This window comes from Macrobrachium rosenbergii, chromosome 43 (genome assembly GCF_040412425.1).
Source record: "Macrobrachium rosenbergii isolate ZJJX-2024 chromosome 43, ASM4041242v1, whole genome shotgun sequence".
Taxonomy (NCBI): domain Eukaryota; kingdom Metazoa; phylum Arthropoda; class Malacostraca; order Decapoda; family Palaemonidae; genus Macrobrachium; species Macrobrachium rosenbergii.
Genome location: NC_089783.1, coordinates 33,323,991 through 33,339,129, shown reverse-complemented (window position 1 = coordinate 33,339,129; position 15,139 = coordinate 33,323,991). Strand labels below are relative to the sequence as shown.

Sequence of the window (15,139 nt, the reverse complement as noted above, 5' to 3'; positions counted from 1 at the left end):
AATAAGAAAAGTTATGATATTATTAATTTTTTTTTTTTTGCAGTCAACCACCTGAGGGCGATAATGACACGGTCATAGAGGCCCAGTCCCAAGTGAACAGCGGGGTCATTGGTGCTAAGGTCGGTTTCGGACAGACCTGGAAAGCAGGTAAGCGCAGTAGGGGCTAATTGCATTCTCGGGAATATTTTTCGTTTTCTCTGCTTCCATCAACGTTATTTTTTGTTTGCATATTCTCCATTTCTTATTTATCAATGGAACTGTTGAGTTGTGATAAATAAATCCAGCGCTCCTTTAAAATCTAGAATGCTACAGAGTCGTCAAAAGAAGTTTGAATCTAACAATGAAAACCTGTTCTCATTACCCGTTGGAATATATTAATGAAAGACAAGATTCAGATATATATATATATATATATATATATATATATATATATATATATATATATATATATATGTATATGTATATATATATATATATATATATATATATATATATATATATATATATATATATATATGCACAGTATTTATATATATACACATATATATATATACACATACATACAGCATTTATATATACATATATACATATATATTTTTACGTGGATCGGTCGGCTAATGAGTTTAATAATTAGTTAACTGGATTTATATCACCTTGCTTTACCTAAGACCCACGTAATTCTGTCAATTAAGGCTAAAATTAAACTCGAAAGGACAGATACCAGTAGATTAGGTCACCAGCTAAACTAGTATACCAAGATAGAGATTTATGTGATTTCACTAGACAACAATAATTGTACTTAATAGATGAATTCATAAACGGGATATGTTTTACTAGGATTTCTTAGTCAGTGACTGTTTAAGAAAGGAAAATTTGAACATTGAAAATGAGAGTTTCAGTTGAAGGGAAAGACAACTGGGATAATTGTCACAGACTTACCTCTGGATGAGCTAATGCAGTGATCAGTTGCATAAGAATTCCTTGGTTCTTTTGAAATAAAAATGTTCTCCCTCGTAAATAAAAAAACGGGTGAGAGAGACAAAGCGAGCTCAGAGAGAGAGAGGGCTTACACGCCCTACTCTTAGGATGTCTGCTGAGAGAGTCTGTCGATGCTGGGGCAGCTTCTGGCTGCTTGCTTCAAAACTCCTCCTACCCAGGGTCTGACCTGAAACGACAATAGACTCGCCAGTACACAGGATAAAGACGACTAAGCTATAGGAACAGTACCTCTGAGGTCTGTCCCAGCAAAACCTATCCCTGATTTATGGCCCTCTAAGCTAAAGTTCTCGCCTGTTGGCCAGGAGTGTACTTATTTTGAAGACAACAACCTACATGTCTACCCCTTTACTTAAATAAAATTTGCTTTATTATTCTACTAAGAGGCAAGGGAGGGAGGTCGAACAGTGAACACACACACACACACACACATATATATATATATATAATATATATATATATATATATATATATATATATATATATATATATATATATATATATATATATATATATATATATATATGTATATATATCTAGTAAAAAGATGCACAAAAGTATCTTGAGCTGGTTTGGTCATGTGGAAAGAATGGAGAACTAAACAAGCTGTGCAGTATTGTTTATACAAGATTCGGTAACATGACTCAGCAACCTTAAAGAAAACGGCCGCTGAGCTTCTGCTCGTCAGTGCATGAGCGTAACCGACCTTCTCACGAGACTACTCCATTAGCATCTGAAACTTATCCTTTCCTTTTTTTTCTCCCTTCAGAGGACAACGACGTCGTGGAAGTGACCTTCAACCACATCTACGACGGAGGGACTTACCTCCTGAAGAACCCCCAGTGCGTCTGGTGGGACACTGAAGACAACAGCTGGTCCTCCCAAGGGTGCCAGCTGTACGATTTCAAGCCTTCTTACACCGTCTGCCATTGCACCCACCTGACGAATTTGGCTGTCATCATGGATATCAACGGACTCATTGATAAGGAAACCGTAAGATTTCACTTAGAATTATTAATTACGATTGAAATTGATAGCTGTAGGTAACTGGCGCCACCCAGTGCTTGACAGGATAGGCCTAAGCTTATCATGTAGGCCTACTGTAGTTAAGAGGACCGAGATATAGTGGTAATGTAGAAAATTATTGACCAAAATCGTATGGTTAAAGGTACTTTGGTATCTAAATGAATATGAAGAGAGAGAGAGAGAGAGAGAGAGAGAGAGAGAGAGAGAGAGAGAGAGAGAGAGAGAGATAGATAGACAAATAAATTCCGTTGAACTGGAAACACTATATTCTTCTTTCTATCTGCTTTGCTTGCTGTCCTGACTCCTCTCTCTCTCTCTCTCTCTCTCTCTCTCTCTCTCTCTCTCTCTCTCTCTCTCTCTTTCTCATTCTTTCTATCTCTCTCTGTGTCTCTGTCTTTCTCTCGCTCTGTCTGTCTGTCTGTCTGTCTGTCTCACCCCGTTCTGTCAGCCTGTCTGTCTGTCTCTCCCTCCTCTGTGCTCTCTCTCTCTCTCTCTCTCTCTTTTCCCCTCTCTCGTTCTCTGTTTTTGTCTGGCTGTAACTTTCTCTCTCTCTCTCGTTCACTGCCAGCCTCACTCTCTCTCCCCTTTACTGTCTCTCTCGCTCTCTCTATTTCTCCCTCTTCCGTTCTCTCCCTTTCTCTCCCCTATATATATATATATATATATATATATATATATATATATATATATATATATATATATATATGTATAATATATATATATATATATATATATATATATATATATATATATATATATATATATATATATATATAATCATGAAGCTACAAATGTCGTTTAATATCAAATTCACGCTACCTCGAGAGTATCTCCGATGGAGAATTATCACCGAAGGGGAATTTATATAAGTGATAAATGAACAGGTACCACTGGGACGCGAACCCTTGACATGGACCCATTCAACGACCTCTCTTGATGGCGCGGTGGTAACGTCTACTGGAGTCGTTGAATGGGTCCATGTCAAGGGTTCGCGTCCCTGGTGGTACTTATTCATTTATCACTTATATAAATTCCCCTTCGGTGATAATTCTCCATCGGAGATACTCTCGAGGTAGCGTGAATTTGATATTAAACGACATTTGTAGCTTCATGATTGTATATAAATCACGGTGTGATAAAAAAAATTTCATATATATATATATATGTATATATATATATATATATATATATATATATATATATATATATATATAATTTTCTTCCCTGCCAGCTCCTGTACCAGATGCTGCAATGGATCACGGTCATAGGCTGCTCGATCTCCATCGTCAGCCTAGCCGTATGCATCGCCTGCTTCTTCTTCCTGAAGAAGGTGAAGGCCAAGAAGAGCTCCTCCATCAGGGGCAACCTCTGCCTCTGCCTTCTCTTCGCAGAGGTCGTCCTTCTCCTGGGACTGAACGAGACGAAGAAGAAGTCTGTCTGCAAGTTGGTGGCTGCTCTTCTCCATTATTTATTCTTGGCGACTTTCACTTGGAGCGCCATTGAGGCTTTCAACTTGTACCTGGCTCTCGTCAAGGTGAGGACTGATTGACTGGATTTGTGGTTGCTGAAAGCTGGCGTCACTCAAGGTGAGGGTTAATTGGTTTGATTTGTGGTTGATGAAAGCTGGCGTCAATCAAGGTGAGGGTTAATTGATTTGATTTGTGGTTGATGAAAACTGGCGTCACTCAAGGTGAGGATTGATTGATTTGATTTGTGGTTGCTGAAAACTGGCGTCAATCAAGGTGAGAATTGATTGGTTTGATTTGTGGTTGATGAAAACTGGCGTCACTCAAGGTGAGAATTGATTGCTTTGATTTGTGGTTGATGAAAACTGACGTCACTCAAGGTGGGGATTGATTGATTTGATTTGTGGTTGCTGAAAGCTGGCGTCACCCAAGGTGAGAATAATGTATTGATTTATGGTTACCTAAAACTGGCCTTCAACTTGTACCTGGCTCTCGTCAAGGTGAAGATCGATTAACTGATTGATTTATGGCTACTGAAAACTGGCGGCATCAAGGTGATGATTGATTTATGGTTACCGAAAACTGTGAGGATTGGTTGAGTGATTATGTGGTTGCTGAAAAGTGGCGTCGCTGAAGATGAGAATAATGTAATGATTTATGGTTACTGAAAACTGGCCTTCAACTTGGCTATCGTCAATGTAAGGATTGATTGATTTGATTTGTGGTTGCTGAAGACAGGCGTCACTCAAGGAGAGGATTGATTGAGGGTTAGGATTGATTGATTGATTTGTGGTTGCTGAAGACTGGCGTCACTCAAGGTGAGAATTGATTCAGGGTTAGGATTGGTTGATTGATTTGTGGTTGCTGAAGACTGGCGTCACTTAAGGTGAGGATTGATTCAGGATTAGGACTGATTGACTAATTTGTGGTTGCTGAAGACAGGCGTCACTCAAGGTGAGAATTGATTCAAGGTGAGGATTGATTGATTGGATTTGTGGTTGCTGAAGACAGGCGTCACTCAAAGTGAGGATTTACTGATTGATTTGTGGTCGCTGAAAACTGGTGTCACTCAAGGTGAGGACTGATTGAAGGTGAAGATTGATTGATTTGATTTGTGGTTGCTGAAGACTGGCGTTACTCAAGATGAGGATTGATTCAAGGTAAGGATTGACTGATTGATTTACGGTTGCTGAAGACTGGCATCATTCAAGGTGAGGATTGATTTATTGATTATAGGTCCTGAATATATACTGTATAACAGGTTGCTATTGCTATTTTAACGTCCAAATCTAGAGAGAAGCCTTTAATTCCTTGGCTGTATTTGGTACACCGAGAGCTAACGCGTTCGTTTCACTTTCCGGTTATGAGACTAATAAATAAATAAATAAATATCATGGAATTACTGCTCATGATCAGCGCGTAAGTTACGCACCATTTCTCCTGTTCTAAAGCACCCAATTTATTTCACAGGTTTTCCAAACGCAGACATCACTGCGCAAGCACTACTTGGTGGCTGGGTATTGCATACCCCTCTTGTTCGTGGGCGTGACTTTGGTCATCACGAAAGGAGAAGGGTACGGAACAGACAAAATGTAAGTCCTCTGAAGCCCTAAAGATATTTTATAAGTAAGTTTTGATAGGAGAACAAAAGACATTGCCCAGAATTAGAATTGTTAAAATTAATATACATGTTTATGTATATATGTTTATATATACATATATACATAAACATAGATACATATACACACACATATATCTACATACACACACACACACACACACACACACATATATATATATATATATATATATATATATATATATATATATATATATATATATATATATATATATATCCAATGCAGCACGAAGGATGAGAATATCACTAAAGCCACGTCACAAGGTGAGTGAAAACCGGGACTTTGAACAAGTGCTTTCGTAGTTTATTCCACATTTTCAAGTAGAATAAACTACGAAAGTACTTGTTCGGAGTGCCTCACCTTCTGACGTGGATTTAGTGATATATATATATATATATATATATATATATATATATATATATATATATATATATATATATATATATATATATATTTATCCATAATTGTTTGAAATCTGATCTTTTCAGCGAAAATGCTTTTTCGCATAAGAAAGACCCGTAACAAATTAATGATGATTACATTTCCATACTTATTTAAAAATGAAACGGTCCAGAATCATGTAAAGGATACAATAAAGTCAGAAAAGTAGGAAAATTTTATTATATAATAAAAAGGAATAAATGGCATAATTCAGAATAGCGACGCATTCGGCAGAAAATTAGATCAGAGAATAAAGATGAAGGTTCGTCTCTCTAAGGTAGTTCTAAGTTTTTTCCTTTTCCTCTCTGGAACTTCAGGTGCTGGTTGGCTCCACACAGACCAATCTGGATCTTCGCTGGAAGTCTGGCTTTTATCATCCTGGTGAGTTACGAAACGCTTCCTTAGGAACTTTTCCTGTCCTTTGTCTTCAGGGAAGTTAAATATTCATACCAAATATTTTCTCAGAAATGAGAAACTGTACTTAGAACTGACCTGAATTTGAGACATAGATATCTTTTCTCAGAAATTAGTGACAATATTTAGAAATGGAGACAAAATCTGAGACATACAAAAACTCACACCAAATCTCTCCTCAGAAATGAGAGACAATACTTAGAACTGGCAACAGAATCTGAGACGTAAACATTCACACCATATCTCTCCTCAGAAATGAGAGATAATACTTAGAACTGGCGACAAAATCTGAGACATTTAAACATTCATACCAAATCTGTCTTCAAAAACAAGAAACACTACTTAGAACTGGCAACAAAGTCTGGGACAACTCTTTCCTCAGAAATGAGAGACAATACTTAGAACTGGCAACAAAATCTGAGACAAATCTTTCTTCAGAAATGAGAGACAATACGAGTACTTAGAACTGGAAACAAAATCTGAGACAAATCTTTCCTTAGAAATGAGAGACAATACTTAGAACTGGCGACAAAATCTGAGACACATAAACATTCATAAAAATCTTTCCTCGAAAACGAGAAACATTGCTTAAAACTGATGTGATCCTATTTCTCTGTCCCATCAAAACCAGATGAACCTGATATCATTCGCCATGACTATGCGCGTGGCTTGGCGAGAGAGACCAACAGTGAAGGGGAAATCGGTTTCCCAGAAGTCGAGTTCTCAGCTGACCAAACGCCTGAGCGGGTCCACAGCCATTTTCCTCCTGTTGGGTCTGACCTGGGTCACTGGGTTCTTCTACATGGCCGAAGGTAAGGCCACAAGTCACAGGTCTTTAACTTTCCTTTCTTTCCAATGGACACCATATTCTTTGGAAATTGAATTTCAAGTCAGTGGCCCTTGTGGTGGGTTTGTTTCATATGACTAGAATTTATCTTTTAAATAATAATAATAATAATAATAATAATAATAATAATAATAATAATAATAATAATAATAATAATAATAATAATAATAATTAGTTTTCTCAATTCTTCTAATAATTCGCTTTTCCTACACATCAATATTAGTCAATAATTTTCCAATGTTCATATTTCGATGGATGCAACAGCGTATTTCTTACAGCAGAAATTATTTTACAGCATTACAGCAGATTACTGAAACCTAGCATGTAAATCCGTAGATTTTCCTAATGATATTTCTTATCTCTCCTTTTTCTGACGTCTATCTGGTATTTTTTAGCACTCTTTCTGCCGACATGTTTCGAGCAGCTCGAGGGTCACCATGGTCGAAACATGTCGACAGAGAGAGTACTGAAAATACCAGATAGACGTCAGAAAAAAGAAAAAGAAGAAATACCACCGAAAATACCGTCAAGAAAATCTACTGATTTACATCCCAGGTTTCAGTAACCTGCTGTAATGCTTTAAGAAAGACGCCGGAAGTCAATGGTCCCTATGGTGGGCTTGTTCCACATGAATAGGAGTTTATCTTCTGAATAGTAATAATGATAATAGCTTAGCTTTGGTGTACCAATCAAGCCATTAGCAAGTTGGTTGACCTTTGAGATAATTATCATAGGTGGGCGTTTCATCACTGTGGGCCTTAATTTGGGGTGTCTACTCTATATCAGTCATTCCTCAGAAGTCAATGTAGGGGAATAGTTTTATGGCTAAAACCTAGTCAAAAGTCTGTTTCAGAGCTTGAAATTCATCCTTCAGATGCCACCTAAATACAATTTTAAGGCTTAAATGACTAGCCATTATTCAATTGTAAAAAAAAATTATTCAGCTGTATAAAAAGTATAAAATCATAATTTCCATCTTCCATTTTTCTCTTTTCAATGAAATTATCCCTTTCATTTGTCTGTATGAACGAAAAATAAGATATTTTTCCAGTGTAATTATATTTTTTTGAATCTTTGAACTCAGTATGGCGGCACCAAACCTCTTTCTTAGACGTTACTCAAGGTCCTTTGCAGCGTCCCTTCAGCCCCTAGCTGCAGCTCCCTTCATTCCTTTTACTGTACCTCCATTCATATGCTCTTTCTTCTATCTTACTTTCCACTCTCTCCTAACAATTGTTTCATAGTGCAACTGAGAGGTTTCCCTCCTGTTACACCTTGCAAACCTTTTCTTCTCTCATCTCTTTCAGCGCTGAATGACCTCACTATAGGTCCCAGCGCTTGTGTGGCCTTTGGCCTAAATTTTATATTCCATTCCAATATCTCTCCTGTCTAGGAACCCAGATGCTGGCTCTTCTCTTCACTGTCCTCAATTCTCTCCAGGGCTTCGGTATTTTCGTCTTCGGGATTCTCTTCGACGACACCATTAGGAAGGAGGCCAAAGAGGTAATTGAACACCAGGTAAATAAGAGACGGCCATTACGTGTTACAAGAATCTTGCTGAAATGTCTGTGTTTCTCTTTTCTGTTTTCACATCTGAATATTCTGTATTTGAGAGTAGATTAAGAGCTCTTATTTCTTGAGTGTAATTCTTTGTATATTGCTCAAGATTCACTGGAAGTCATTCAGCTTAAAGACTACTGTCCTAGCAGTTCTTGTATAGCTGAAGGAATCTCACTGTATCTCTTGCAACATATCAAGAATTATGCTCAAGAACAAGTTCTGATTTTATCCTCATCTTTACAGAACGTGACTGTTCTTCACAATCTTCATTCTATTCTTTGATAACTTCATTAACAAGATGATCTCTTTGCGTTTTCCACGTGAATATGCTATCACATATTAATAATAATAATAACAATACTAAAATTTATCAAAGTAAATTTAGAATCTCAATAAGAATGATGCATGATAGCCTTATTGATGATAAAACGATTGTGAAGTGAACTAATATAACTTCATTCGAAGCATGGCACTCTCTTCTCTGCTCCCTCCTTTTCCTTTTCTTATTTTATTTTGGTTATATAAAACATCTCTTATTATCTTACAATGAAACATTTGAATGAAGAAATTTCAACCACTTTCCTAATCCTCATCAAGTCTTTTCTGGTTTTCATTCTTGCAACACTTACAAAAGTTTTTCCTTCATTTGCACTTGACGTACAGTTGGAGACGAAAGTATCGTCATCCTTCAAGGGGAGTTTCAACCCCCAGAGGCGGGGGAGCTACAATTTCAACACGGAATCCGAGGAGATATCGAGAATGGACACCGTCATGAAGGCTGGAGGAGGGGAGGAGGAAGACAAGGTCAGCACAGACCAAGACGGAGACCTAGAAGACAAGACGAAACTCTAGGTTGTCAGCAGATGTCAGTAGTCAGTGCTGGAAGATTGTCGGCGCTACGGTGGCTCTCCCCTTTCCCAGTAACTCGCACCCGAAAAAATATGAGATATCTCGACGTTTCGGACAAATGATAAATTAATCTCTCTTGTTTGTGAAGCATCTACCTTTGTCTGTCATTCTGTGATACGAATTTTATTCGGCTATCATCAGTTACAAGTATCTACCAAGTCCACTTACGTCACAGCACACAACCCTAAAAATTCATACTCTGTCAATTCAGTAATTGTAAATTCCTAATGCACCCAGTTTTCAATTTACTGATAAGTCATTCTTTAGCCTTTATTAGGCCATGCTGGTAACAATTATACCCAGTGCATTTCCAGTGCACTTCACCCTGATTTTAAATAGAAGTGTTACTGTTGCTAGCGCATATCAGAAGGCTGACTTTTTCTGATCTACAGACAAGAGGTGCGTTTCAAAGGCTGACTTTTCCTGATCTATGGACAAGAGGTGCGTATCAAAGACTGACTTTTTCTGATCTACAGACAAGAGGTGCGTTTCAAAGACTAACTTTTTCTGATCTACAGACAAGAGGTGCATTTCAAAGGCTGACTCTTCCTGATCTATAGACAGGCGGTGCGTTTCAAAGGCTGACTTTTCCTGATCAACAGACAAGAGGTGCATTTCAAAGGCTGACTTTTCCTGATCTACAGACGAGAGGTGCGTTTCAAAGGCTGACTTTTTCTGATCTACAGACAAGAGGTGCGTTTCAAAGGCTGACTTTTTCTGATCTACAGACAAGAGGTGCGTTTCAAAGGCTGACTTTTCCTGATCTATAGACAAGAGATGCGTTTCAAAGGCCGACTTTTCCTGATCTACAGACAAGAGGTGCGTTTCAAAGGCTGACTATTCCTGATCTACAGACAAGAGGTGCGTTTCAAAGGCTGACTTTTCCTGATCTACAGACAAAAGGCGCGTTTCCAAGGCTGACTTCTGATCTACAGACAAGAGGTTCATTTCAAAGGCTGACTTTTCCTGATCTATAGACAAGAAGTGCGTTTCAAAGGCTGACTTTTTCTGATCTACAGACAAGAGGTGCGTTTCAAAGGCCGACTTTTCCTGATCTCTAGACAAGAGGAGCGTTTCAAAGGCTGACTTTTCCTGATCTATAGACAAGAGGTGCGTTTCAAAGGCTGACTTTTCCTGATCCACAGACAAGAGGTGCGTTTCAAAGGCTGACTTTTCCTGATCTCCAGACAAGAGGCGCATTTCAAAGGCTGACTTTTTCTGATCTACAGACAAGAGGTGCATTTCAAAGGCTGACTTTTTCTGATCTACAGACAAAAGGCGCGTTTCCAAGGCTGACTTCTGATCTACAGACAAGAGGTTCATTTCAAAGGCTGACTTTTCCTGATCTATAGACAAGAAGTGCGTTTCAAAGGCTGACTTTTTCTGATCTACAGACAAGAGGTGCGTTTCAAAGGCCGACTTTTCCTGATCTCTAGACAAGAGGAGCGTTTCAAAGGCTGACTTTTCCTGATCTATAGACAAGAGGTGCGTTTCAAAGGCTGACTTTTCCTGATCCACAGACAAGAGGTGCGTTTCAAAGGCTGACTTTTCCTGATCTCCAGACAAGAGGCGCATTTCAAAGGCTGACTTTTTCTGATCTACAGACAAGAGGTGCATTTCAAAGGCTGACTTTTTCTGATCTACAGACAAGAGGTGCGTTTCAAAGGTTGACTTTTCCTGATCTACAGACAAGAAGTGCGTTTCAAAGGCTGACTTTTTCTGATCTACAGACAAGAGGTTCATTTCAAAGGCTGACTTTTCCTGATCCATAGACAAGAGGTGCGTTTCCAAGGCTGACTTTTCATAATTTATAGACAAGAGGCGCGTTTCAAAGGCTGACTTTTCCTGATTTACAGACAAGAAGTGCGTTTCCAAGGCTGACTTTTTCTGGTCTATAGACAAGAGGTGCATTTCAAAAGCTGACTTTTCTTGATCTATAAACAAGAGGTGCATTTCAAAGGCTGGCTTTTCCTGATCTATAGACAAGAGGTGCATTTTAAAGGCTGGCCTTTTCTGATCTATAAACAAGAGGTGCATCCAAGTAACATATTTCATTTTTATCAGTGGGTCAGTGGTCTAGACGCCTGCGATACCAGGAGCCAGCCTCAAATCCTCCTCAAGCCCGGAGAGAAGAGGAGAGTGGCGCTTTGGTATGTTTAACACCTCTTCGCTTGATGATTAGTGGGTGGTCATGAAGTCTGGTAGCCACTGGGGAAGATGCAATTCTTACTGATAATTGTAAGGATCCTGGGAATATGAGGACTGTAACAGTGGTAAAATACAGGGTCTTGTGGCCACTGGAGAAAATGTAATCTTTACTGAAACTTGTGAAGGCCCTAGGATGTTATAACGTAACAGTGGTAAAAAACGGGGCCTGGTGACCATTGGAGAAAATGTAATCGTTCCTAAAACTTGTAGAGGCCCTAGGAGTAGTATAACTGTAACAGAGGTAAAAAACGAGGCCTTGTAGCCACTGGAAAAAATGTAATCATTACTGAAGCCTTTACAGATACTATGATACTAGGAGTATCACAAATGTGACAATGGTAAAAACAGGTCCGGTGGCCTCTGGAGAAAATTTAATCTTACTGGAACGTAGAGACCCTAGGGGTAGGTTTATTAAACAGTGGCAAGCCCAGAGGCCCAGTGGCCACTAGAAGAAATGTAATCTTTACTGAAACTTGTAACAACTCACGGAGTACGATGACTGTAACACTGATAGACAACGAGGGCCGATGGCCACTGGAGAAAATGTAATCTTATTGAACCTTGCAAAGACCCTATGAGTACGATTAATATAGTAGTTGTAAACAACGAGTTCCCGTAGCCACCGGGGAAAGGAGACAAGAATGACGAGTTTCAACGGCATGCTTTCAAGACCCTGAAAGCCAAGGGTGTTGACGTAATTACCAAACTGATGTTACCAATTAGAGCTTATGATGGTTATTGTAGTTAGAGCTGACTGTTCCCTTTTGCATCTGGAGTAGTCAGCATTTTTTTTTTATTTATTAGAATTTGAGAGCATGGTTTGTTGTGACAACCGTGTTTTCGCTAGGAGTGAAAATAACGTCGCTGTGATGCATCTAATTTTTGAGACTAGTAGAGTAGATAAATGAACGTAATTATGCTTTTCTAAAATGCGCACAAACACACTCAAATATATATATATATATATATATATATATATATATATATATATATATATATATATATATATTTATATATATATATATACTGTATATATATATACATATATAGTCTTTATTTTAGGTAATTTCCATCAAATATACTGATGTCATTAAAATCTATATATTTTACATATTTCTCTTGAAATAAATGGATCAAGTTTACACATTCCTGGGCTGATAATCATATTTTTACGGAAGCTTTCTTTTTTAAAAATGGAAGCAATTATATTTCTTTCCAGCATATCATTAGAATAACCCATCTTTTTATTACCTGCCCAACTGATGAGAGGATTGTTTTGATTTGGTCCCTGTGCATGTCTGATATATTCTTTATGCTGTTCTGTTCTTTTTTTCAATAATTTACCAACTATACAAGAGATCTGATATACACATCCTTTAGTATTGTCAGGAGAGTTCTTTATAAGAACTTTTTCAATTGTATTTTTGTTCTTGAGTATGTTTCTCTGTTGTAAATATCACAGAAGTTTTTTACTGTTATTAATGCATTGTCTAATAGATAATCAGAATATTTCAATATCGTGCCTGTATCCCCAATTACATCTGTTCTATCAGCAATGTATTCATGGCTGCAAGAATGTAAGGTTCTGAAAACTTGACTGTGAGAACTAATTTCTTTACTTCATTGCTTTGCACAAGGGATTAGTGCATATGTGAAACTGAAGGTAGTAAATAAAACAATATTGTCTATAGAAACATTATTGAGGTGTAAGTTGTGTCATTTTTCTAATTGCTCCCCTGCACGTTTGACCCTGATGTTTATAATTCCTTGTCTATTATCCTCAGTTCAGAAAATTTTGGAAGAACTTGTCTATTATCCCCAGTTCAGAAACTCTTTGAAGGACATGTCTGTTATCCCCAGTTCAGCAACCTTTTGAAGGACTTGTCTATTATACCCAGTTCAGAAAATTTTTAAAGGAGGTGTCTGTTACCCCCAGTTCAGAAACCTTCTGAAGGAATTGTCTATTATCCCCAATTCTGAAATTTTTTGAAGGAATTGTATATTATCCCCAGTTCAGAAACTCTTTGAAGGGCTGTCTATTATCCCCAGTTCAGAAACCTTTTGAAGGACTTGTCTATTATCCCCAATTCAGAAACTTTTTGAAGAACCTGTCTATTATCCTCATTCCAGAAACTTTTTGAAGGACCTGTGTCTATTTCCCCCGTTCAGAAAGTTTTTGAAAGACCTGATTACTATCCTCAGTTCAGAAAATTTTTGAAGAACTTGTCTATTATCCCCAGTTCAGAAACCTTGTGAAGGATTTGTCTATTATCCCCAATTCAGAAACCTTTAGAAGGAATTGTCTGTTATCCCCAATTCAAAAAATTTTCGAAGGACCTGTCCGTTATACCCAGTTCAGAAACGTTTTGAAGGACTTGTCTATTATCCCCCAATCCAGAAAATGTTTGAAGGACCTGTTTATTGTCCCCAGTTTAGAAGCCTTTTAAACGACTTGTCTATTATCCCTGGTTCAGAAACCCCTTAAAGGACCTGTCTATTTCCCCCAGTTCAGAAACCTTCTGAAGGACTTGTCTATTATCCCAAGTACAGAAACTTATTTTGAGGGACCCTCTTTCTTAGTCTGAATAAGATCTGAATCAAATATCTCATCCCATGACTTTTTATCTCACTATCTACATCAGAGACGAACTGTCAAGTCTCAAACTCATCATTGGGGTTAAGAACAATTCTATTCGGTTTTATTAAGCTATTTATTTTGTCCTCATTTCTTGATTGTTCACAGGGAGGCGAATACATTGTGGGGGTTGGGGTAGGGGAGGAGGGGAGAGGTGGCGATCCACCACCCAGAAATAAAAGAAAGACGACACCCATTGTCGCAAATGTACACACAAACGAAATAAAATATCAGTAAACAGTAATTGAGAGTCAAGAGGAAGACATGTTTATTCTTTTTTTCATAAGATTATAAGGCAGAGAGATTGGTCTCTCGTTCTGCGTGAGCATAAGTACATACAAGTACACACACACACACACACATACACACATCCAGTCCAGTGAGTTCGAGACGAGCCTTCAGTCTGTGATATCAAAACACTGGAGAAAGAGCAACTTCATCCAGCCGTTATCTCTCGAACCTTCAGTTTACCATTGGTGCAAACGATGCCATAGGCTGAATTTTTTAAAAACGGGCATTAACTGGAAACCCGCAAATTGCCTGCCAACATCTAATAATTCAAAGAACAGATTATCTACCAAAGATGTATCACACCAGAGACGGGGAATTCTGCTATATTTTTAAGTATATGAGTTACCATACTAAAGGAAATGTAGCTATTCCAGTTTTTAAGCTAGCAAGAATCCATTTTCCGATGCCACCAAGCAACCAGGCGTACTGATACAAAATTGTAGAGCAGCCAAAACAGTCGTTGTTGAACAAGTACTGACTGAAACTCAGAGCCATCTAGAATAGTGACTCACTGTTCCGCGTGTTTTGATATTACTGAAGGAAAGCATCCTCTCGCTTTGCAGAGTTTACAAGTGATGTATTATTATCTTACTGAAACTCCGGCGAGATACACCGAGTCTGACAAAGGCCTTCATTGCGCTAAGGGGAAAAGAAGATAAAACAGCCTAAGGTGCAATTTCTAGCATATCAAGGCATTTGGCATAGA

General features: G+C 38.1%; 2 protein-coding genes across 2 annotated transcripts; one reads left to right on the top strand and one right to left on the bottom strand.

The window, feature by feature from the left end:
* The first annotated feature begins 3,265 nt into the window (after positions 1–3,265).
* Positions 3,266–9,242, top strand: LOC136829040 (adhesion G protein-coupled receptor L4-like). The gene is made up of 4 exons (XM_067087426.1): positions 3,266–3,556; positions 6,615–6,795; positions 8,224–8,348; positions 9,054–9,242. The coding sequence occupies exons 1-4, from the start codon at positions 3,266–3,268 to the stop codon at positions 9,240–9,242; spliced, it is 786 nt and encodes a 261-aa protein (XP_066943527.1).
* An 894-nt stretch (positions 9,243–10,136) lies between these two features.
* LOC136829039 (flagellar attachment zone protein 1-like) lies at positions 10,137–11,294 on the bottom strand. The gene has a single exon (XM_067087425.1). It carries the CDS (start codon positions 11,292–11,294, stop codon positions 10,137–10,139), a length of 1,158 nt encoding a protein of 385 aa, XP_066943526.1.
* Between the last annotated feature and the right edge of the window lie 3,845 nt (positions 11,295–15,139).